Genomic DNA, 23,788 nt, shown 5'->3' on the forward strand with positions numbered 1-23,788 from the left:
GTCCCAGCACCTCACACCTCTGTTTCCCAGTCCTGACCCTCCCAAGGCAAAGGGCAGACACCTTGCCATTCTCATCTCTAGAAAGGGGAGACCACACAATAAGGTTCAGTCCCAGCACCACCCCCAGCCCAGTGTTCCCCTCCTATCACCTGCCCTCCAGCCACACAGTCCCACTACCCCCTCTCCCCAGGGGTTGTCAGGGACAGAAGGCCCCTCCCTCATCCTCCTCAATGTTCCTCCCCCTCCCCCTCCCATCACTAGGGTGTCCAGGACATTGTGTGACTCAGGAAACAGCTCAGACGTGAGGCTTGCAGCAGGCAGAGGAGGAGGAAGGGGCCGTGGGAGCAGAGGAGGTGGCTCCGGCCACAGTGAGGGCTCTCAAGGTCCTTGCCTGAGAGGGCGACGAGGGGCTCAGGGTCTGGGCTGGTGCTCTGGAATGCAGCCGTCTTCACTGCTGCTGCTGTTGCTGTGTCACTCAGTCGTCAAGACCAGAGGTGAGGCATGGGGCAGGGGAAGTGAGGGGACCCATCTTCTTTAAGAGGCTGTCGGTGGGTTGGGGACAGAGGGCCAAGCCCCGTGCTTTGAGGGGACACTGGATGGAGGAGTGTTTCACACAGGGAGGGAGGACTCTGCCCCTGGAGTTGCACAAGTCACAGAGATGGTGACTATCAAGGGAATGGGTGGGAAGGTGCCTGCCCCCAGGGAAAACCCAACTGGCCTTGGAGCTGGGAGAGAGCAGGCCCTCACAATCGCATTTAGGAGGTGAAGAGGGGAAAAAACGGACCACCTGCTAAGGGTAGGCTGCGACAAGAAAGCAGGAGTTGGAGACACGGGAAGGTCAAGGGCTGACCGAGTCCCTTTCCTGGTCCAGCTGTCCCCACCCCCCGGATGGCTCAATGCTGGGCCCTTCCGGGAGGAAATCCCTTCAACGTCTCAACCATTCACCTTCCTGGAGTCCCTTGGGCCCCCCTCCTGAGCCCTGTTGTCCTGCTTCCCAGGGATGGAGCCTGAGGTTGGACTTGGGAGGCTGGAGAATAAACAGGAAAGGGGGCGGGGATTAAGAGCTGAAAGAATCTAGAGGCCTGTGGTTGGGAGGGGCAGGGTGGGAGGGGCTGGGGCAGGAGCACCACGTGGGGACCGGGAACAGAGCGGGGTGGTGGTTGAGGGCACATGTGTGGAGCTGGTGCAGGTAGGTCCCTCCAAAGCAGCCGGAGGAGGAAACAGGGAGCACAAATCTCCCCAGTCCCAAGCCATCCTCATCTCCATCCCTAGTGCTGCACTGTGGGGACTCCCCAGAGCCCTGTGCCAACGGAGGCACCTGCCTGAACCTATCTCAGGGACAAGGGACCTGCCAGTGAGTGTGCCTCCTGGGAGAGGGAGACTGGGGGTGGGGTGGGGGGCAGCGCAGGGCTGAGGGAGGACTGAGAAGGAAGGAGAAAGGGAGGTGGTGAAGGCTCTGAAGGGAAAGGAAAGCAAAGGAGGGAGGTGGGAGAGAAGGCAAAGAGGGCCCAGTGACACGAGTCTTCTTCTCCCCCCCCCCAACTCAGATGTGCCCCTGGCTTCCTGGGTGAGACCTGCCAGTTTCCTGACCCCTGCCTGGATGCCCAGCTCTGCCAGAATGGGGGCAGCTGCCAAGCCCTGCTTCCCACCCTCCCAGGCTCCCCCAGCTTCTCCTGCACCTGTCTCTCTGGCTTCACTGGCCAGAGGTGCCAGGCCCAACTCAAGGACCCCTGTTCTTCCTTCTGTTCCAAAATGGGCCGCTGCCACATCCAGGCCTCAGGCCGCCCACAGTGCTTCTGCCTGCCTGGATGGACAGGTGAGCACTGCAGGAGTGAGGGAGAGGGGACAGGCAGGAGCAGGGCCTGGGAAAGATAGAACCGGAGTCTGAGCGACAGGGAGCCCTTCTGAAGACAGAGGCTGTGAGAATCAAGAAGCTACTCTTGCTGACCGTTTACCAGACACTGACCTTCACCAGCCCAGCGGTACCAATGGTTAAAATGTTGAAATATTTCCAAACCCGTCAGTGAATGGCTACTGCCATAGCCCCCTTAGTGTACCGCCCTAACCCTACTCCTGGCCCCTCCACCCAGCAGCTAGAGGGTTCTTGCCCAGCACAAGGTGGGGGAAGGGGGAACCTCCAGGATTCTGCCTGATGGACATCTGAATGGCCTCTCTTCTGAGAAGTGGGAGCCCGTGATAGCGCCTGGAAAAATGTGCTGGTGGAAAGGATCTGGCCCAGAGAGAGGAATGGGTGTCAACCCTGGGAAGAGGGGTGCAGCCCTGGGGCAAGGTGAGGGACCCCGGGGGGCAGGATGTGCTAGCCTGAGGAAGCAGTCAGGAGTGCAGAACAGCGGAGAGCCCCTGGAGAGGAAGGCCCCTCTGACCTACGAGGATGGTGGGGACTGGACGACTAGACAGGGCAGTGGAGGCCACAGGGGTAGGAAAGTGCGCTATGAGCGGTGGACTAGAAACCAGGCTTCTCACACTTGGCCACGCTCAGCCCCTAAACATCCCAGAGAAGCTGATTTAGTGGGTCAGGGGTGGGTCTAGGCATGGAGATTTTTTAACTGCCCAGGTAATTTTGAGAGGCCAGGCTGTGTGACAAGCACCATCAGTGTTAACTTGCCAGGCCCCATGCTCCGAGCAGGGGCTCTGGGCAGCCATTCTCAGCCCAACCACCAAGGAAGTGTGTGCCCTTGAACTAGCTCTCTATGTCCTTGGTTGTCTGCTGATGTCCACATACAGTTGTTGAGAAGAGGATAGGGGACATGCTCAGGAGGGGCTGACTTAGCTCAGTGCCAGCCACCCCCCTGGCCATTGCCCCTGTGCCAGCGGCTGAGGGGGGCGTCTCCTTATCATCTGGAACACTGTGCCCACCCAAAGATTAGGGAATCCAGAGGAGAGAGGCCAGAGAACTGCCCGAGGGCGCACAGCCGGGGGTGGGGGGGGGCAGCAAAATGCTAAGTCTCCTGGGAGTTCTCACCTCCCCACCAAGGAAAGGTGACCCAGAGTTTCTCAGGCAGGGCCAATCGGCCATACTCCCACCAACAACTACATGTCATATTTTCCAGAATGGCAAGGGGTGGTGGAGCAGGGCAAAGCGGGTATGGGGGGAAAGGGAAAGAAACATGAAAATCAGCCACAGAGAGAAGCCAGCCTGAGAGCTGCGTTCTCTCAGATGAGCTGGGATTTGTGTAGTGCTACCGACAGCCCTCTCTGTCCTCTGGCTCAGGTGAGCAGTGTCAGCTTCAGGACTTCTGCTCGGCCAACCCCTGCATCAACGGAGGGGTGTGTCTGGCCACACACCCCCAGATCCAGTGCCTCTGCCCACCCGGCTTCGAGGGCCACGCCTGCCAACACGATATCAACGAGTGTTTCCTGGACCCGGGACCTTGCCCTAAGGGCACTTCCTGCCATAACACGCTGGGATCTTTCTGGTGTCTCTGCCCCACTGGGCGAGAGGATCCACACTGTGACCTTCAGCCAGGACCCTGCCCCTCTAGCAGCTGTTCCAATGGGGGCACCTGTCAGCCGTTTCCAGGGAGAGACTCTACCTTCCATCTCTGCCTCTGCCCCCAAGGTGTGTCCTAACCCGCAGCCCCTCTCCCTGAGTAAGGAGGGCACCTTCCCTCAGCTAATCTCATGACCCTGTCAGGTTTCACAGGCCCAGGCTGTGAGGAGAACCCAGATGACTGTGCTGGCCACCAGTGTCAGAATGGGGGCACTTGTCAGGATGGGCTGGGCACCTACAGCTGCCTCTGCCCAGAGGCCTGGACAGGTGAGTCATGTAAGACAAGTCCACGGCACCTGCGACCCAGGTGGTCAGCCCCTGGCCTTCCCTCCTCACAGGGCTCCCAGCTCCAGCTTTTGTCCCCTTCCCACCCGACCCTGCAGGTTGGGATTGCTCTGAAGACGTGGACGAATGTGAGGCTCCTGGTTCCCCTCGCTGCAGAAATGGGGGTACCTGCCAGAACGCGGCTGGCAGCTTCCACTGCGTGTGTGTGAGCGGCTGGGGAGGCCCAGGCTGTGAAGAGAACCTAGATGACTGTATTGCTGCCACCTGTGCCCCAGGATCCACCTGCATTGACCGCGTGGGCTCCTTCTCCTGCCTCTGCCCACCCGGACGCACAGGTGTGACAGCGGGCCCAGGGAGGGGGTGGTATAGACGGCAAGTGAGAGAGGCACAAAAAGGGCAGCTGGGGGCTTTGAGAGGCCCCGGAGAGCCTCACGGCCACCCTGCCCTCCAGGACTCCTGTGCCACATGGAGGACATGTGCCTGAGCCAGCCGTGCCACGGGGAAGCCCAGTGCAGCACCAATCCCCTGACAGGCTCCACACTCTGCCTGTGTCAGCCCGGCTACTCAGGGCCCACCTGCCACCAGGATCTGGACGAGTGTCAGATGGGTAAGGCACCCCCGCCCACATCAGATCCTCTCTGAGCCCCCAAGCAGCCTCTGCAAATTGTTTTTCAAGTGAAAAATACAATCATCTCTTTTTTCCTGATTTTGCCCAGATTTGGCATCTCTTCCCTACATAGTCTTCTCACCAGTGCTCAGCCTCCAGACCCCATTTAGTCCTTCTGTGTCTTAAAGACACTGGCCCTCGTGCCTTCCCTGGCAGTCTGGCCTCCTTGCCCTTCCATCCCGGGCCCCTGCGGACTCCTGACTCTTCTCTCCTCCCAGCCCAGCAAGGCCCCAGTCCCTGCGAACACGGCGGCTCTTGCCTCAACACCCCTGGCTCCTTTGACTGCCTCTGTCCCCCTGGCTACACGGGCTCCCGCTGCGAGGCTGATCACAACGAGTGCCTGTCCCAGCCCTGCCACCCCGGCAGCACCTGCCTGGACCTGCTCGCCACCTTCCACTGTCTCTGCCCACCAGGTACAAGATGCATGGGGCCTTGGGTATAGAATCAGGGGACTAATCCTAAACCCCCCAGGCATGACCCCTGCAGAATACAAACGGCCCCAGGCTAGCTAGGTTCAGTTACCAAAGAATGCTTCTCATCTCCCCACCCCAGATAAACGCTCTGGGATACCCAAGGCTCCTAGGAGAAGGGCTGCCACAGATGATAGCAAGCTTGCACACCGCTCAAGTCTGGGTGAGGGGAGAGCATTCATTTCATAGTCATTGTAAAGTGCACAGCCTGGTCCACTGTACACAGAAGCTGCTCAAGGAAGAGCAGAACAGCAGCCTCTGCTCATGCCAACTCAGAATGTTCCTCCTAATCACAGAAACTCTCCCCTGTAGAGGCCCTTTAAATCCCAAAGGGCCTGTGCGCTTGGATTTGGAACAACAGAAAAAAAAGTGCCACAGGGCTGTACCTACCTGCAATCTAGTTCTGAGGGGGAGAAAAGTCTCCCCGGGGACATAGAGCCAATACCAGGAAGCTGAATGAAACCAGGAAAATACTAGCTTACTTCATGCCAGGAACCACCTGAGCATCTTACACGCCTTTTGTCATCTTTGCAACAATCCTATGAGGTCAGCATTGTTGCTGTGCCCATTTTATAAATGAAGAAACGGAGGCACAGAGAGGTTAAGTGAGTTGTCCAGCTAGTAGGTGTCAGGGCCGGGATTCAAACCCAGGGCTTCTGTAGATTTAACCACTACACAAAACAGCCTTTCTCAGCGGAGCAGCATCCAAGGTCAAAAGTGGAGAAAACCATCCAGCAATCCAAGGGACAGGGATAGATGCCGAGGATCTTCAGAAGCAGATTCCCCAGGCGAGACGTGGGAGGCAGCTGAGGACTGGAGGCTCATCCAGTTTCAGTTCAGGGTGAGACTGTGGATACCAGGAGAAGCACAAAGATACAGGACAAATATGGAACCAACAAAGTCCCCAAATGCCCTTCAAATACCCACCTTGGAAATTCCTGGTCTCCCTGGCACAGAGGCCCACTCAGGTAGAACAAGAGGCTTGATGCACCTCTAAGTAGATGTCCATTTGTCTCACTTGTACCTTGAGAACCTCCAGGCTCATTAGTCCAGCCGGGTAAGCCCACCTTCTATGCAGAGTGTGGCCCCAATAGGTACTTCCTGCTGCCCCCACAGGTCCCAGCAGGTGCCCCGCTCCCTGAGCTTTCTCATCTGGAGGGGGCAGAGCTACACAGCCAAGCAGCAGGACCGCAGGCTCATCTCCCCAGCCCGCAGGCAGAGCGTACCCTGGGAGGGGCTGCCTGATGGGGACACGTGCTGGTTCTAGAACCCGGGTCTCCTGGGCAGAAGGGGTGAGCCGCCCAGGTGGGGCTGACCTGGCTGAGCCTCATCCCACACCACACCTCCATGTCCTCAGGCTTAGAAGGGCAGCTCTGTGAGGTGGAGACAGACGAGTGTGCCTCTGCTCCGTGCCTGAACCAGGCCGACTGCCACAACCTGCTCAACGGCTTCCGGTGTGAATGCCTGCCCGGTGAGTGCCGACCCCACGCCAGCCCTCTGCCCCACCCTGAACCACAGTGCAGGCCCTGCGATCACCCCCAACCTCTTGAAGCTCACTCTGGCCTGACCAAGGAGGCTCCCATTTCTCCAGCTCCTCTGCTGCCCAAACTCTCTTTTACATTCCCCAGGTCTTCCCTGTATACTCACCCATCTTCATCTCTGTCCTGTCAAGTCGCCCGAACTACCCTTTCTAGCCCTCCAGAGTCCTCTGTGTGCTCTCCCTGCTCATGGGGATCCGAGGCTGGTCCTGGCACTGCTCACCCTGGACGCAGGGAACATAGCCCTGGCCTTCCTCTTCCAGCTTCGTCAGACCCCTCTGTTCCCTGCTCTGATGATAATGGATGTTTTGAATATTTACTCCAGGCCAGGCACTTGACTGTGTACTTTTCAGACATTCCTCATTTAATCCTTTCAATGACACCATAAGGTATGTTCCATTATTCTCCTTTTACAGAGGAGGAAACCGGAACCTAGAGAGCTCGAGTAGCTTGCCCAAAGTCACACAGATAGCAGGTGGCTGAGCATCATTCCCTTGTCGTCTCCACCTGCCCAGGTGTCTTCTCTGGGAAGCCCTCCAGGTTCACCTTTCCTGGTGAGGGGAAGGGCCAGGACTTGCATTTATGCTTTTCACACAATATATTCTTAGCCTTGATACAAATATCCAGTTATGGCTTATTTATATGAAGAATGAACTTACCAAGTTACTCTCTATTATGTTCTCAAACTCAAATCAGTATTTGAGAAGACCCAAAATTGGTGCCTCATTATATAATGAAACATGTAGACGAACCCCCAAACCAAGCCATCTGAAACAAGAACCTTTCCATTGCCATTGGTAGCAATGTTATTTCTATATATGTAAAGAGAAGACTCTAAGTATTAACTCTAAATTTCTTATTTAAATCCATGAAATCATACCTGTACAGCTCAGTCAGAAATATTTGTAACAAACTGCCTAATGAATCTAGAGAAAATCACTAAAAAGGAAGGAAGGAAGGAAAGAAGGGAGGGAGGGAAAGAAAAGAAAAACATAAGACAACCTTTGCCATCTCTCCGCACTCACTCCCTGCCCCACCAGGATTCACCGGATCCCGGTGTGAGGAGGACATCAATGAGTGTGGGAGCTCTCCCTGTGCCAATGGGGGGCAGTGCCAGGACCAGCCCGGATCCTTCCATTGCGAGTGTCTCCCAGGTAAACCAAGGCTCAAACACTGGAGGGGAGAGTGGGGCAAAGGACAGACTTCTGGGCAGGTTCCTTACCCTCCTGCTGTGCCACAGGCTTTGAAGGCCCGCGCTGTGAGGCAGAGGTGGACGAGTGCCTGAGTGGCCCATGCCCTGCTGGAACCAGCTGCCTGGATCTCCCTGGAGCCTTCTTTTGCCTCTGCCCCTCTGGCTTCACAGGTCAGCCAGGGAGGCATTAGAAAGGACTGGCAAGATAGCTGAGCCCATTTGGGGTGGAGCAGAGGTCACAACTAGGCATTCAAGGGCTGGGATGTGAGAAGAGGAGGAGACGGGAACCCCTTGGAGTTATTCCATGTGCAACCTGCACAACTGCACAACCTGGGGCTGACAGCAGGTGTCATCCTTAGGGCACATGCTGGGCCCAATTATGAATCATGTATGATTAGGGTTCCACAGGAAGCCATTCATTTGCTTATTTAGCAAAAACATATTGTCTCCTCTGCCAGACACAAGCGCAATAAGAGAGTTGCTCTCCTCAACTGGCTTTAAATCTAGTGCAGAGAGACCAAGAAGTCTTGTTGGTTATGGCCCAAAGGTGCTCTGGGAGAGGACTGCACAGGATTCTATAGGAGCACAAAGGACCAGCCAACCAGACTAGAGATAAGAGGGCTTCATGGAGGAGGTTATGGCTGAGCCAAATTTTGAAGAATGAGTAGGAGTTTGTCATGATAGAGTGATTGCATATTTTAGCTGTGGGTAACTGCATGCACAAAGGTGTGAAGGGAAAAAAACGCACCCCACTTAAGGAACCACAGGACATCCTGAGCTTGGGGTGCAACAGAGCAAAACTGAGGAGCTCAGCAGTTATAGGAAAATCGTGTCACACAGGGGCCTGTGTGTCATTCTGAAGAAGTTAGACTGTATCCTGAGGCCACAGGGAGCCACTGAAGGACAGCTTCATGGGATGCGAGCAAGTCATACGTAAGAAGTGGCTTTGGCCCCATCGAGGACATGGAGGGACTCTGTTTTCTCCCTGACTCATCTCCCCACTGCAGGTCATGTCTGTGAGGTTCCCCTATGTGTCCCCAACCTGTGCCAGCCCACGAGAAAGTGCCAGGATCGGGAGGACAAGGCCCACTGCCTATGCCCTGATGGGAGTCCCGGCTGTACCCCCATTGAGGGCAACTGCAGCTGCCACCATGGGCACTGCCACAGGTAACCTTCCAGGCCTCCCTGCGCCGTCCCCCTGTCCTCCTCAGCGAGGGCAGAGCACAGCCAGTGAGCAGGGAGCCTGCAGGAAATAATCGAGAGGGAAGAGGAAGGAGATGGCAAAGTGCTGAGCTCATTGCCAATTTGAGGGCACGACCAGTGAGTGATGTCCCATGGGGGCAGAGGTCATAAATCATGGGGGGAACCAGGGGCTAGGGGGTCGGAGCAGAAAGAAAAGCATTAGATCCCAGGGCCAATTCATCATACATTAGACAAATACTGAGCATCTACTATGTGTGGGTACTTTTCTAGGGACTAGGGAAACCGCACAGAACAAAAGAGACAATGTGTCTGTTCTTTTTTTTTTTTTTTAAGATTTTTATTTATTTATTTGACAGAGAGAGAGAGCACAAGCAGGGAGAGCAGCAGAGGGAGAGGGAGAAGCAGGCTTCCTGACCCTGAGCTCCTGAGCAGGCTCCTGGGCAGGGAACCTAATGAGAGGCTCGATCTCAGAACCCTGGGATCATGACCCAAGCTGAAGGCGATGCTTAACTGACTGAGCCACCCAGGCACCCCAACACTTCTGCTCTCATGGAGATTTCCTTCTGATAAGGAAAGAGAGACAATAAACAGTTACAGGAGAAACGTATAGTATGGAAGGGGGCAATGCTGAGAGGAGAGCCACTGAAGAAAGAGGCCAGAGTCTCAGGGCAAAAAAAAAGAAGAGGTCCTAGGGGTTTGACCATTGAGGGAGGGGATGAAGGGAAAAACACCAGAAGAAGAAAACCCTCCCTTTTCTTTTCATGACCAGATCCTCATGTGTGTGTGACGTGGGCTGGACAGGACCAGAATGTGAAGCAGAGCTAGGGGGCTGCATGTCCATGCCCTGTGCCCATGGGGGGACCTGTCAGCCCCAGCCTTCTGGCTACAACTGTACCTGCCCCCCAGGCTACACAGGTGAGGCCCTCCCTAAGCCACAGACATTCTGGGCTGGCCACCCTCTAATCAAGGGCAAGGCCAGTAGAGACATGTCCCAAGACTCTGGGTCTGGGTCACCGCCCAGGAGAACGGGGTCTGGGCTGCAGGGAACACAGGTGATGTGCAAGAGGCAGTAAGAAAAGACAAAAGGTTGGATGGGAGAAAATAGGGATGGGGATGAGGAAAAGGAAGGGGAGGGGAGTAGAGGAAGACAACAGAGAAGAGGATTCCCTTTCTCAGACCCCACTCACTTCCTTCAGGGCCTACCTGCAGTGAGGAGGTGACAGCTTGTCATTCAGGGCCCTGCCTCAATGGTGGCTCCTGTAGCCCCAGGCCCGGGGGCTATTCCTGCACCTGCCCTCTGAGCCACACTGGGCCGCGTTGCCAGACTAGCACTGACCACTGTGCCTCTGGTGAGTGCCCACCGCATCCTCCAGCTGGGCCACAAGAGAATAGAGGAACCGGTCAGGGTGTGTTTGTGCCATATGAAAACAAATTAACTGGGTGCCATGATGGGGTGCTGTTTTGATGGGGACAGGAGGGAGGGCGTGTGTGTCCTGTGTGTGGTGTGACTAAGGCTACAGGCCAGGTTACGGGCAAGGAACCCAAACCCTCACAGCCTCCTCTCTCCAGCCCCGTGCCTCAATGGGGGTACCTGTGTGAACAGGCCTGGCACCTTCTCCTGCCTCTGTGCTGCGGGCTTCCAGGGTCCACATTGTGAGGAAAGGACCCGTCCCAGCTGCGCAGACAAGTGAGCAAAGACCCCCAAGAGGAAGGGAGGGGGCCCCTCAGCCTTCCCACCCTTCCTCTCCATCTCCTCTGGGGCTCCAGGCTGTCTCGCATTCCATATCGCAGATCCTTTCACTCTGCTTCCCTTTCTGGTTCCCCATCTCACCACCACATCCCACACTCCCTCCCCTTTGATTGCCCGGACTTTCTCCCACTGTGCCCTGTGTCTGTCCTGTTCCAGCCCCTGTAGGAACAGGGCAACCTGCCAAGATAGCCCCCAGGGTCCCCACTGCCTCTGCTCCCCTGGCTACACAGGAGGCAGCTGCCAGGTGAGCGGTGCTGAGCCAAGTTGCTGAGGAGGGTGGTGGCTGGAGGGCTCTGGTGAAAAGGTTTTTTGGGACTAGAAGACAGAGCAGGGAGCTGGGGAGAGGTATCCACAGGAAAGGGGGTCTGGAATCTGGGAGTGGAGTGAGGTTTGCATGGAATAGAAAAAAATGAAAGGATTTCTGATGCCAGGGATGCTCTGGGATGTGGGTATCAGAGGAAACCAGGGTGGGAGGGGGGCTATCACTGGGCCCCAGACCATCCAGGAGAGAGTTTGAGAAGTAAGGATTTTGAGGAGCTAGCAGAAAACCTTCTCTGGGTCTAAACACATGATATTCTCTCCTGACTCATGCTCCCTCCCAAACCTCAGACTCTGATGGACTTATGTGCCCAGAAGCCCTGTCCACACAATTCTCACTGCCTCCAGACTGGGCCCTCCTTCCAGTGCTTGTGCCTCCAAGGATGGACCGGCCCTCTCTGCAACCTGCCACTGTCCTGTCAGAAGGCCACTTTGAGCCAAGGTACTGACCCAAGGACCAAGGGGGAGCAGATGAAGAGAGTAAGGGTGTCCCCCTCTACCTGATCCCTGATGGCATGCACACACAGCATTTGTCCAAAACAACCAACTGAGAGTCAAAGTAACACAGACCAAACACTATTACTGATGCTACAGCTCCGCCCTTGGGGCAGCCTAACACCACTCAGCTTCTATTCCCATGCTCAACACAACTCAAGCAATACCAGCCCATCCAGCCAACAAGACTCCAGCTTAACACGACCCCCGGGACCTAGCTCACTGCAAAGCAACCCAACTCTGTCATTACCAATCATAACTCACCTAGAGTGGACCACACTTCACTGCACTCAACTCAACGGCTGCTTCCCACTCACTTGGATGTTACATCAACCCCCTTGTAAAAGAACACACCCCTCATTCAAATGAGGCTTACTATGAGCAGAACTCAAGCAGGAGCCTCCTGTGGGCTTAGGGGGTGGGAATCACGGTGAGGGAACATCAGAGGATGCAAATTCAGGGGACAGACTTAGCCCATTAGTTAACCCCCCTCCCAAAGTTTCCTTTGAGTTCTTTCTTCCTTGAGATTTGTTTTAAACTAAGAATACAGTTGCTTATAATGATCTAAAAAGCTTAGCAGGTGGTATCTCTCCCCATTCTGGCACAACAGGCAGGAGGGGGATCTTGATGTTATAACCTTTTCAGCACCAGAAGTTACTGACTCCTCAGGCTCCAAGTGGCCTCCCCCAGGAGGGGGAGGAATGTCAGTTCCCCCAGGAACGTCAGTGATCCCCAAGAGCCTCTCTGCTCTAGGTCTGGGGCCCCTGAGAAACTTTCCACCCCACTTAGCTACATCCATCCCTGTTTGCCTCTCTCCTCAGGCACAGAAGTGTCTTCCCTGTGCCAGAATGGAGGTGTCTGCCTCGACAGAGGCTCCTCCTACTTCTGCCACTGCCCTCCCGGATTCCAAGGCAGCATATGCCAGGACAGGGTGGACCCATGTGAGTCCAGGCCCTGCCAGCATGGGGCCACCTGCATAGCCCAGCCCAGCGGCTATCTCTGCCAGGTGAGCAGGCCTAGAGGAGAACGGGGAGGGGAGACAAGGGTGGGCTGCATGCGGGAAAAGCCGCTGGGCAGGGCACTAATGCATTCATCTGCTTTTCCTTTCTTTACCCCACATAGCCAGCCTACCCCCAAATCATGTCCTTTTGCCTCCTAAATCTTTATCAACTCTGGCCTTCCTCCTTCACCCTCTGTCCCACTGCCTCCGTCCAGGCCTCTGCTGCAGGCTACCTGGGCACCTAGGGCTCCCTGTCCCTGCCCTAGAGGCTCAGCCTTTACTCCACCACTAGGTGCTCTGTTGAAAATGTTAAGCTGGCCTGTCACTCCCCCACTTAAACCCCTTCAGTGGCTGCCCACCTCTTTGACAGTGAAGTCCAAGGCCCTGGTGACCGGCCTGCCTCCCGGGTCTCATCTCACCCCACCCCCACCCTCCTGCTCTCTGCTATAGCAGCTGCTGGCTTCCCTGCACACCCCATTTACTGGCTCTTCCATGCTCTTCCCCACCCCTCTTCCATTGATGGTGCCCAAGAGGTGCCTTCCTCAGGAAAATTTCCCTAACTTCTCTCCAGACTGGGTTTGTGCCTCTCTTTGGTGGTTCTGGTCACTGAGCAACAGAGGCAAAGCTGGGATTCAAGTCGGAGCAGCCTGATGCCTGTACTCCGAACTCCCAGCTTTGGGGGTGCCTGAGTGACTCAGTCGGTTAGGCATCTGACTCTTGATTTCAGCACAGGTCATGATCTCAGGGTCATAAAATCCAGCCCTGCTTTGGGCTCCAGGGTGGGTGTGGAACCTGCCTAAGATTCTCTCCCTCTCCTTCTGTGCCACACATACACACAGCAAAAAAAAAAAAAAAAAAAAAATAGAGGAGCACCTGGGTGGCTCAGTCGTTAGGTATCTGCCTTCAGGCTTGGGTCATGATCTCAGGGTCCTGGGATCAAGCCCTGTGTCAGGCTCCCTGCTTGGCAGATGGCCTGTTCCTCCCTCTCCCACTCCCCCTGCTTGTGTTCCCTCTCTTGCTGTGTCATCTCTGTCAAATAAATAGATAAAATCTTAAAAAAAAAAAACAAAAAAACACAAAAAAACCCCCAGACTTTGAATAAAAGACAAGATGCAGATCCCCTAAACATTTTCTTTGACTTTTTTTTTTTTAAAGATTTTATTTATTTATTTGACAGAGAGAGAGAGATCACAAGTAGGCAGAGAGGCAGGCAGAGAGAGGGAGGGAAGCAGGCTCCCTGCTGAGCAGAGAGCCCAATGTGGGGCTCGATCCCAGGACCCTGAGATCATGACCTGAGCTGAAGGCAGAGGCTTTAACCCACTGAGCCACCCAGGTGCCCTTCTTTGACTTTTTTATTTAATTTTTTATTATGAACATTTTCAAACACACATGAAAGCAATGTACTAATTAGTAGTGAACAGCCCTGCACCCATGACTCAGCTTTACCTCCCCTTTCCTGAGACTCCTTCTCTCAGACATCCCCAAAACACCCCACTCACCTGCTCCTCTCAACCCTCTGGCCACTCCCCAGATTCTCTGTAACTCCCTCTTTCTCCACCTTTCGGAAGCCTTGCTGGTACTGTGTTCTTACATGCTCTCCTTGCTCTTGCAAGAACTCAGCCCATGGTACAGAACCTCATCAATGACCCTGCTCCCACTAGCAGAACGGCATGAAACAAGCCCCAAATGCTTAAGGGCACTGGTTAGGACATCACAGACTAGCACTGAATCCCAGCTCTGCCACCAGTTAGCAGTGTGACGTGTGCAAGTCACTCAGCATTTCCAGGAATCAGTTGCCTTTTCTGTAAAGTGAGAATCAAATGAGATAACACATCTGCAGGGTTTGGGGGAGAGTTTTATGAGGTTATGTATAGAAACCATATATAATAAATGCTGTCTCTCTCTCTGGTTGAATGAGAACTTCACAGAAGTGGGGAGGAGTTCTAATTCTCTTCATATTCCTAGTGCCTAAAACAATACCCGGCACAAAGTAGGCATTCAGTAAATGCTTACAAATTAATCAACAAAGGGGCGCCTGGGTGGCTGAGTCATTAAGCGTTAAGCGTCTACCTTCAACTCAGGTCACGATCCCAGGTTCCTGGGATTGAGCCCTGCACTGGACTCCCTGCTTGCCCTGGAGGGGGTCGGGGGGTAGGGGGCTGGGGGTGGGGGCTGCTTCTCCATCCCCCACTCCCTCTGCTTGTGTTCCCTCTCTGGCTGTTTGTGTCAAATAAAGAAACAAAATCTTTAAAAAAAAAAATGATAAAGTATGACAGAGCCTGGTGGAGGTGTGGTGGGGGAAGGAGGTCTTACCAAAAACAGGGCTATTGTTTAGTGGCAATGGATAGTAAGATGCTTTGGGACTGCTGGATGGGCTAAGTTGCAAGCCACTGAACAACGGTGTGTCATGGAGTTGAGACAGAAGGGCTGGGCTACACAGGGCTGTGATTGACGGTAAACTGAATGATGCTTTGAACTGGAAGGTGGGGAGAAGGCTGGACAGACGATCTTGAGCTGGGTCCCCTGTAGCGCTGGGATGGGCGGGATGACTGCTTCCCTGTCTGACCCTCTTTGCCTGCAGTGTGCCCCAGGCTACAGTGGACAGAACTGCTCGAAGGAATCCAACGCTTGTCAATCCCAGCCCTGTCACAACCATGGGACCTGCACCCCCAAAGCTGGAGGCTTCTACTGCACCTGCCCTCCAGGCTTTGTGGGGCTGCGCTGTGAAGGGGACGTAGACGAGTGTCTGGACCAGCCCTGCCACCCCACAGGCACAGCAGCCTGCCACTCCCTGGCCAATGCCTTCTACTGCCAGTGTCTGCCTGGATACACGGGTGAGGTCTGGGAGGGTGTGTGCAGGCACATCTGGGGCACAGCTGAGCTCCCAATCCCCACCCACAAGGCAACCTAGTCATTGTGTCCATCCCCCTGCCTCCACACCACACCCTAGAGACTATGCCCAGGATTCCCCTGCCTGAGCAGGTAGGGCTGGGTTAATTCCCAGGAATGAGCTAGGGAGGAGGCAGTGACAGAAGCAGGGTGTGACACCTGATCCCACCCCATCACAGGCCAGTGGTGTGAAGTGGAGACAGACCCCTGTCAGAGCCAGCCCTGCTCCCATGGAGGGTCCTGTGAGACTATAGTAGGACCACCCCTGGGTTTCACCTGTCACTGCCCCCAGGTGAGTGACCGCAAAGCTGTCTTCTCTGTTGCCCCCAACACTGATGCAAGGTGAGAATGCCTGAACTGGCATCCTAGAGGGGAGCCCAGGGAGCACTAGAGGTGTATTACTGGTGAAAGCTAGCCCATGTTACAGTGGTAAATGATTCAGAACCAGTTCAGGGGGAAAGGCAGGATCAGGTGGTAGCATGAATGGAATTTTCAGAAATCACAGGCACTGCCTAAGACAAGACCCCAAAGTCAAGCTGGGTGAGACCTTGGATAAGTTCTTTTACCTGTATGTGTGTGTGTGTGTGTGTGTGTGTGTGTGTGTGTTTATGGACTTCAGATGCATGAAATCAGGTTAACTGTAAGCCTTGGTTCATGATACACTAACATCATTGATTTGTGCATGGCTTTCTTTGTATTATTCTTATAACATAACATCCATAAACTGATAAACGATAACTCACATGTGCTTATGTCTTCCTCTATCCCCTTCCCCTTCCAGAGAAGGAAAACTATATAAGCCTTTTAGTATAAGTAAAAGTACTTATAAAGTATATAAGTACAAGGATGAAGATATTAATTACTACCACTCTCTAGGTGGTTAGTCTCCTAGGTTGTTGCACATAGCTGTGGTTCATCCATTCTCACCACTGTGCAATATGTCCTTGTGTGAAAGTACCATGGACCATGGTTTCAACATCTATAAAATGATGAACTTGATGTTCTCTGAGGCCCCTTCCAGATATGAGACTATAAGACCCACTGAGAGTCTGCTTGTCTGGGGGAGGGTTGAAAGAATAATAAAGAGCCTCCCCCAATATCTCTCTTCTCTCCACAGGGTTTTGAGGGCCCCACCTGCAGCCACAGAGCCCCCTCCTGTGGCCTCCATCACTGTCACCACGGTGGCCTGTGTCTGCCCTCCCCCAAGCCTGGCTTCCCACCCCGCTGTGCCTGCCTCAGTGGCTACGGGGGCCCTGACTGCCTGACCCCTCCGGCTCCTCACGGCTGTGGCCCTCCTTCTCCGTGCCTACACAATGGCAGTTGCTCAGAGATCCCTGGACTTGGGGCCCCAGGCTTCCGATGCTCCTGCCCTCCCAGCTCCCCAGGGCCCCGGTGTCAGAGGCCTGGAGCAAAGGGATGCAAGGGCAGAGGTGGAGATGGGGCCTGTGACGCTGGCTGCAGCGGCCCTGGAGGAAATTGGGATGGGGGAGACTGCTCTCTGGGGGTCCCGGACCCCTGGAAGGGCTGCCCGTCCCACTCCCGGTGTTGGCTTCTCTTCCGGGATGGGCAGTGCCACCCGCAGTGTGACTCTGCTGAATGTTTGTTTGATGGCTACGACTGTGAGACTCCTCCGGCCTGCACGTGAGCCTGAAACCCTGACTTGGGGGTGAGGTGTGGGGGAGGGCAGAGTGAGGCAGGAGGAAGGACATAGATGCCTCTGCGTTGCAGTGTGACTACAGCCTCAAGCTCCGGGGAGTTTCCACCCTAATAACGGTTGCTAAGTAGGGGTAGAAGACATTGGGCTCCAGCCCAGGGGAGTAGGGCAGCATCAATATTTAACATGGGGACTGGGAAGGAGGGCACTGCCTCTGTCTGGCCTCCTCAGAGTTATGGGACCTCTAGCCTCAAGCCTCTTTCTCTCTGCCCTGTTGCCATGGAGTATCTACCCTAGCAACCAGCACCCCTGAGGGAAAAGGGCCTCGGATTCTCCTTCAGGGAGACAGGAGAGCTTGGGAGGGTAGGGAGAGGGGACAGTCTTAGGAGACAAGGGTGTAACAGACATTAGAGGGTCTGGACTACCTGCTACCCAGGACCTGACTAAGCCTGTTGCTCCAGAGCTCTCCCCACTTAGCAATCAGTACCCTAGAGGCAGTGGAATATCAGGCATCTCTCTGGAATGAAAAAGGGGATCGGGTTTCTTTGGGGATCCTGAGTCCCCCTCTCCTCACCCCACAGTCCAGCCTATGACCAGTACTGCCACGATCACTTCCACAATGGGCACTGCGAGAAAGGCTGCAACACTGCAGAATGTGGCTGGGATGGAGGTGACTGCAGGCCTAAAGATGGGGATTCAGAATGGGGGCCCTCCCTGGCCCTGCTGGTGGTGCTGAGCCCCCCAGCCCTGGACCAGCAGCTGCTTGCCCTAGCCCGGGTGCTATCCCTGACTCTTAGAGTGGGGCTCTGGGTAAGGAAGGATAGTGATGGCAAGGACATGGTGTACCCCTATCCTGGGCCCCAGGCCGAAGAGGAGCTGGGAGGAACCCCGGACATCTCCCATCAGGAGAAGGCAACCCTTCACACACAGCCTGTGGGCAAGGAGACAGACTCTCTCAGCACTGGGTAAGAAGGTGGGGCCGGGAGGGCGGTGTGCCAGACACCAGCTTTTTAGTGGGTGGAGGGAAGGGAGCCAGGGACCAACACAGGGGTCTCTGGGGCACCTCCCCTACAGGTTTGTGGTGGTGATGGGTGTGGATTTGTCCCGCTGTGGCCCTGACCACCCTGCATCCCGTTGTCCCTGGGATCCTGGGCTCCTGCTCCGCTTCCTCGCCGCCATGGCAGCAGTGGGGGCCCTGGAGCACCTGCTGCCGGGACCCCTACTGGCTGCCCATCCTCGTGCTGGCACCGGTAGGTGACCCCCCTCATCTCCCCTGACATTGCTCCCGACCCACTTCCAGCAATGGAGGCCAAATGACACAGGATTGCAGGGACCGCAGATGGTAGGTGTAGAGACTGACCCTTGTGAACCTCTCATTCTCTAACTGGATCTCCTCATGGCCCCTTTGCTCTTCAGTCTCCTTCCTCATTTCCCTAAGTACTTTATCCTAACCTTTATCATCTGGTCAATCATCCCTCTGTCAAACAGCTCACAGTACAGGAAAGAATCATAGCCCATACAGCACTTACTACAGGCCAGGCCTTGCTCTAAGGGCTTTATAGTATCAACTCATTTAATCCTCCCAACAGCACCATGAGGCAGGTACTATTATGATTCCCGCTTTGCAGATGAGGAAACTGATGAGAGAAGTTACTGCACTTGCCCAGAGGTCTCATGGTTAGTACCCAGCCTCACGAGAAATGGTCTCTTTTTGTGACTGTCTCTCTCCCGCCAGCACCACCCACCAACCAGCTTCCCTGGCCTGTGCTGTGCTCACCAGCGGCCGGGGTGCTTCTCCTGGCCCTTGGGGCTCTTCTGGTCCTTCAGCTCATCCGGAGACGGCGCCGAGAGCATGGGGCCCTCTGGCTGCCCCCTGGCTTCATTCGAAGGCCTCGAACTCAGCCGGCTCACCGCAGACGCCGGCCTCCCCTGGGTGAAGACAGCATTGGCCTCAAGTAAGAGTGAGGAGGAAAGGGGCTCAGGGAGGGGACGCTTTCCTGTGGAGACATTTATGATCAGAATTTGATGACAGAGGAAGGGGAGGGTGGGGGAAGGCTGCTGGAAGTCCTGGGGACCCTGAAGGTACTCTACCCAAACACCCCTTCCAGGGCACTGAAGCCAGAGGCAGAAGTTGATGAGGATGGAGTTGTGATGTGCTCAGGCCCCGAGGAAGGAGAGGAGGTGGGCCACATGATAGTACTGGGGCAGGAATGGTCCTGAGGTAATGGAAGAGTTGAAGGGAAGAGTCAGCCTTCACTGATCCTTGTTCTGATCCCCAAGGCTGAAGAAACGGCCTCACCCTCCAAGTGCCAGCTCTGGCCTCTGAGCAGTGACTGTCAGGAGCTTCCCCAGGCAGCCATGCTGACTCCTCCCCAGGAATCAGAGATGGATGTCCCTGACGTGGACACACGTGGACCTGGTATGTGAGTCAACCCAGACCAAGAAAAGGAAAACTCCTGTTGACTCTTTTATAATCAGAAAGCCTTTTGATATTAGAACTGAGAAAACTAACTTTAGAGTTAGTGCCTTAGAATAGTGATTCTTAAAGTGTGGTCCCGGGACAGAAGAATCAGGCATCATCAGGGCAATTGTTGGAAATACAAATTCTCAGCCTCCACTCCAGAGCTACTGACTCAGAAATTTGAGATACTAGGGGCTGTATTTTAACCTGCCCTCCAGGTAAGTCTGATCCAGACTCAAGTTTGAGAACCACTGCCTGGAACGTCTAAGAATTAAGGCACACTGGCTCCTTTTACAGATGAGGAAAACGAAGCACAGAAAAAAGTAAAAAAGTCATTTGACTAAAGACACACAAAATCAAGAGCCAGAGCTGGGCTTCCTGACACCTCAGGCTATGATTCTCCCTGAACCGCCATGTTCTCCTCCTCCCCTAGTCACGTCCTTTTGACTGACTTGTCTCCCATTCTTCTTGTCTCCCATCCACAGACGGGGTAACACCCCTGATGTCGGCAGTTTGTTGTGGGGGAGTGGAGTCCAGGACCTTCCAGGGGGCATGGTTGGGAAGCCCTGAGCCCTGGGAACCCCTATTAGGTGGAGGGGCCTGTCCCCAGGCTCACACTGTGGGCACTGGGGAGACGCCCCTGCACCTGGCTGCCCGATTCTCCCGGCCAACTGCTGCCCGCCGCCTCCTTGAGGCTGGAGCCAACCCCAACCAACCAGACCGAGCAGGGCGCACCCCTCTTCACACTGCTGTGGCTGCTGATGCTCGGGAGGTTTGCCAGGTCAGTGCACACTGGGGTCGCTAAAGGGAACAAGGGGCAAGGCAAAAGCATCCCCTAGGGTTTGGCAGAGAGGAAGGTGATGTGACATTGGGAGTCTGAAAGAGAAACAACAGATGGCCAAATATGGATTGGGAGCTGGTTAAGAGTGCGAGGGGCCTGAGCGAGCAGTCCAGGACAAACAGAGGTCACTGGCCCTCTCTGGACCCCCAGCTCCTACTCCGCAGCAGACAGACTGCAGTGGATGCACGGACAGAGGACGGGACCACAGCCCTGATGCTGGCCGCCAGGCTGGCGGTGGAGGACCTGGTTGAAGAACTGATCGCAGCCCAAGCAGATGTGGGGGCCAGAGATAAATGGGGTACGGATCTGGAGAGGTTGGTGTGCTGTGGAGAAGTGGCACAGATGGAGTGTGAGATAAGATGCAAAAAAAGGAAGCAGCAGAGACCAACTGCAGACGGGGGATCCCCTCCCACCTAGCCATCAGGGTGGTAAATCTGCAGTGCGACGTCAGTATGGAATCCTACCCCTGTCATCCTCAACAACATACCCACATTGCCCTAGCTCACTGGAAACTAGGCTGAGGAAGGAGTGTCTGTGAGAAGGGGGAGAGGTCTAGTGGGGGTAGGTCTCCCGGTCCTACTGAGCCCAGAACAATGCCCCATTGTCCCTCCTGCCCGCTGGTGACGTTAAGAGAAGCAGGGCTTCCTGCCGGCCGGCGGTCACCCGGGTAACGCTTCCGCCTTTGAGGTAACCCCCGCGGGCCCAAATAAGTCCTTCCCCCAAAACCAGAATCCGTGGGAAACAGGAACCCAGGCGTCTGTTTCCCAGCCTCGGAGTAACCACCACCCACGTCGTCCCCTAGGAAAAACCGCGCTGCACTGGGCCGCCGCCGTGAACAACGCCCGGGCCGCCCGCTCCCTTCTCCAGGCCGGAGCCGACAAAGACGCCCAGGACAGCAGGGTTAGACCAGGAGCGGGCTCTACTAAAACAAAGCAAAACAGGGCGTGGGAGAGGGGAAAAGCGCGGGAACGCCACCCGACCTGAAGGGGGAAGGGCCGGTGCCCAATGGGTGGAGTCCGGAAAGACCACTGTGGGCGTGGCCCTCCCTGACCTCGCCCCCTGGCGGTTTCCTCTGGCACAGGAGCAGACGCCGCTGTTCCTCGCGGCCCGAGAAGGGGCGGTGGAAGTGGCCCAGCTGCTGCTTGGGCTGGGAGCGGCCCGCGGACTGCGGGACCAGGCCGGGCTAGCGCCCGGGGACATCGCCCGACAGCGCAATCACTGGGATCTGCTGACGTTGCTGGAGGGGGCGGGGTCACTGGAGGCGCGTCACAAAACCACGCCAGGCCGCGGGGCGGACCCCTTCCCCCGCTCGCGGACAGTGTCCGGCAGCTTACCCCCGCGCGGGGGCGGGGCCCCATCGCGCTGCCGGACTCTGTCGGCCGGGGCCAGCCCGCGCGGGGGCGGAGCATGTCTGCAGGCCCAGACTTTGTCCGTAGAATGGGCGGCGTGCGGGGGCGGAGCCTACTCGCATCGCCAGGGTCTTTCGAAAGGAGCTGGAGGAGGCCTGCGCCCCGGAGCCCGTAGGTTTTCTGCAGGCATGCGCGGGCCTCGGCCCAACCCTGCAATAGTGCAAGGAAGATCCGGGGTCGCTTCCGGAAGCGGGGGTGGGGCCTCGGCTGATGACTGGCCCTGCGATTGGGTGACCCTAGGGCCCTGCGGCCCTACCTCCAACACTCCCATTCCGCCTCCTTGCCTTACGCCGTCCCCCGAGCGGGGATCCCCTCAAGTTGCCTGGGGTCCCTCAACTCACCAAGTAATACCTTTAAGCGTGGAAAGCGAGGGTCAAAAGTAGGACGCTACATGACAGGGAGGGATTCTAAAAATGGGCACCCATTCTGGGACAGTCTGGAAAGACTCCAGATTTTAAGATCCCGGAGCCCCAAAAGTGAGGGGTCATGAGTATGCTGTCCTTCCCCAGATGAGTGTATGCCCACTCCGTCTTCCACGTGGAGAAGCTGCAGCCCTGGAAAAAGGGTTTGGGATGCTGGAATGACGGGGGCCTAGCCCTTCTCCCAGGGCATAAGGGTGAGGAGCTACCCAAGGGTGGAGTGCAACTGGGGAGGTACCTCTGAACTGGAACCAGTAACTACAGACATATAAGATGTAAGATGTTCTTTCCTGTATATTGTATCCAAAGGAAGCCTCTATTACCCATCACACACACCACCCACAAATGGCTGACAAATATTTATTGAGGGCCCACTATGTGCCAGGCACTGTGTAGGTGCTGAAGTGGGGGGCCAAGGCCACTCCAGCTGATGATTCCTTGCACTCTCACCACTTCCCTCAACAATCCATCGCAGGGATGAGGCGCCATTCTTCTCACCTCTATCTCTATTTAAGAACCTTCAATCTGTCACCCCATAATAAAGCTTATTTGAAATATTAACCCTTTTTTTGGAAGAGTTGAGTGGGATGGGAAAAAATATTAAATGACTGCATAATGTTTTCAGAATGTTGTGCCCTACGATCAAAGTCATCCCTTTGGATGGAGGCTTTTAGTACAGTTCAAGAGCAAGAATAAGTAGATTTGGGGGTACTATGTTAATTTAGAGTATCATCTGAAAGCAGGAATCTCTCAGCCCAGGGAGAAACACACACACACTAAACCATGCATATCCTTTGTCCTCTTCCAAGGGCATTTAGTTATTCCTAAAGCCTCAAGTTGGAGAGGGCACCTCAAACATTATCCACCTTTCAGGAACATGGTTACACCTCTTTAATGGTGAGGGGCCTGAGACATGGAAGCATGAGGATTTTGAAAGCTAATAGTAGGGTACCTGGCTGGTTCAGTCATTAAGCGACTGCCTTCAGCTCGGTCATGATCCTAGGGTCCTGGGATCGATTGAGCCCCAACACCCCACTCCCCCCACCCCCGCCATTCCGCTTCCTCCTCAGCAGGAAGCCTGCTTCTCCCTCTCCCACTCCCCATGCTTGTGTTTCCTCGCTCACTATATCTCTGTCAAATAACTAAAATATTTTTTTTTAAAAAGCTAATAGTGGGGACGCCTGGGTGGCTCAGTTGGTTAAGCAGCTGCCTTCGGGCCCCTTGCTCGGCAGGGAGCCTGCTTCTCCCTCTGCCTCCATCTGCCAGTGCTCGCTCTCTCTCTCTGACAAATAAATAAATAAAATCTTAAAAAAAAAAAAAAAGCTAATAGTGACTACCATTTATTGAGCATTCACTATATGCCAAATACTTTAATCACATTTAATCCTCACATCAATTCTACAAGGCAGGTGCTATTAAAACTCCATTTTACTCTTTGAGAAACTGAGGCACAGAGATTTTATTTGCCCAAGATTGCAAGGCATTAAGTGGTAGAACCCGATCTCATCACATTTCATGCTCGAAGCCACTCAGCTGTAAACATAATATGGCAGGTTGCCATTTAGAGGTACTAAAATATCTCTACCCTGCTCCTACCCTGATGCCAAGCAGCCTGACCAGCACTGAGACCACGCCAGGGAGGTGGTTGTCTCCCTTTTCCATTTCTGTATCCTTCATTCATGATAA

General features: G+C 55.0%; 1 protein-coding gene across 2 annotated transcripts; it reads left to right on the top strand.

Annotated features, from left to right (window-relative positions):
• Window positions 1-436: 436 nt before the first annotated feature.
• NOTCH4 (notch receptor 4) lies at window positions 437-23,383 on the top strand (the record flags this gene model as incomplete). Of its 2 annotated transcripts, none has more annotated exons than XM_080806636.1 (30): window positions 437-494; window positions 1,273-1,354; window positions 1,548-1,816; window positions 3,233-3,580; window positions 3,656-3,778; window positions 3,895-4,131; window positions 4,248-4,403; window positions 4,682-4,876; window positions 6,291-6,404; window positions 7,512-7,625; window positions 7,712-7,834; window positions 8,671-8,830; window positions 9,636-9,781; window positions 10,063-10,215; window positions 10,436-10,553; window positions 10,773-10,860; window positions 11,226-11,376; window positions 12,251-12,435; window positions 15,011-15,263; window positions 15,498-15,610; window positions 16,436-16,959; window positions 17,554-17,937; window positions 18,047-18,222; window positions 18,708-18,927; window positions 19,081-19,162; window positions 19,253-19,391; window positions 19,919-20,214; window positions 20,425-20,572; window positions 21,077-21,174; window positions 21,356-23,383. In XM_080806636.1, the coding sequence occupies 30 exons, from the start codon at window positions 437-439 to the stop codon at window positions 22,064-22,066; spliced, it is 5,964 nt and encodes a 1,987-aa protein (XP_080662762.1). In that variant the 3' UTR covers window positions 22,067-23,383. The 2 variants fall into 2 exon arrangements, with proteins under 2 accessions (XP_080662762.1, XP_080662761.1); XM_080806635.1 differs by having other exon boundaries at window positions 19,081-19,153.
• Between the last annotated feature and the right edge of the window lie 405 nt (window positions 23,384-23,788).

This window comes from Martes martes, assembly GCF_963455335.1.
Source record: "Martes martes genome assembly, chromosome: 6".
Classification (NCBI taxonomy): domain Eukaryota; kingdom Metazoa; phylum Chordata; class Mammalia; order Carnivora; family Mustelidae; genus Martes; species Martes martes.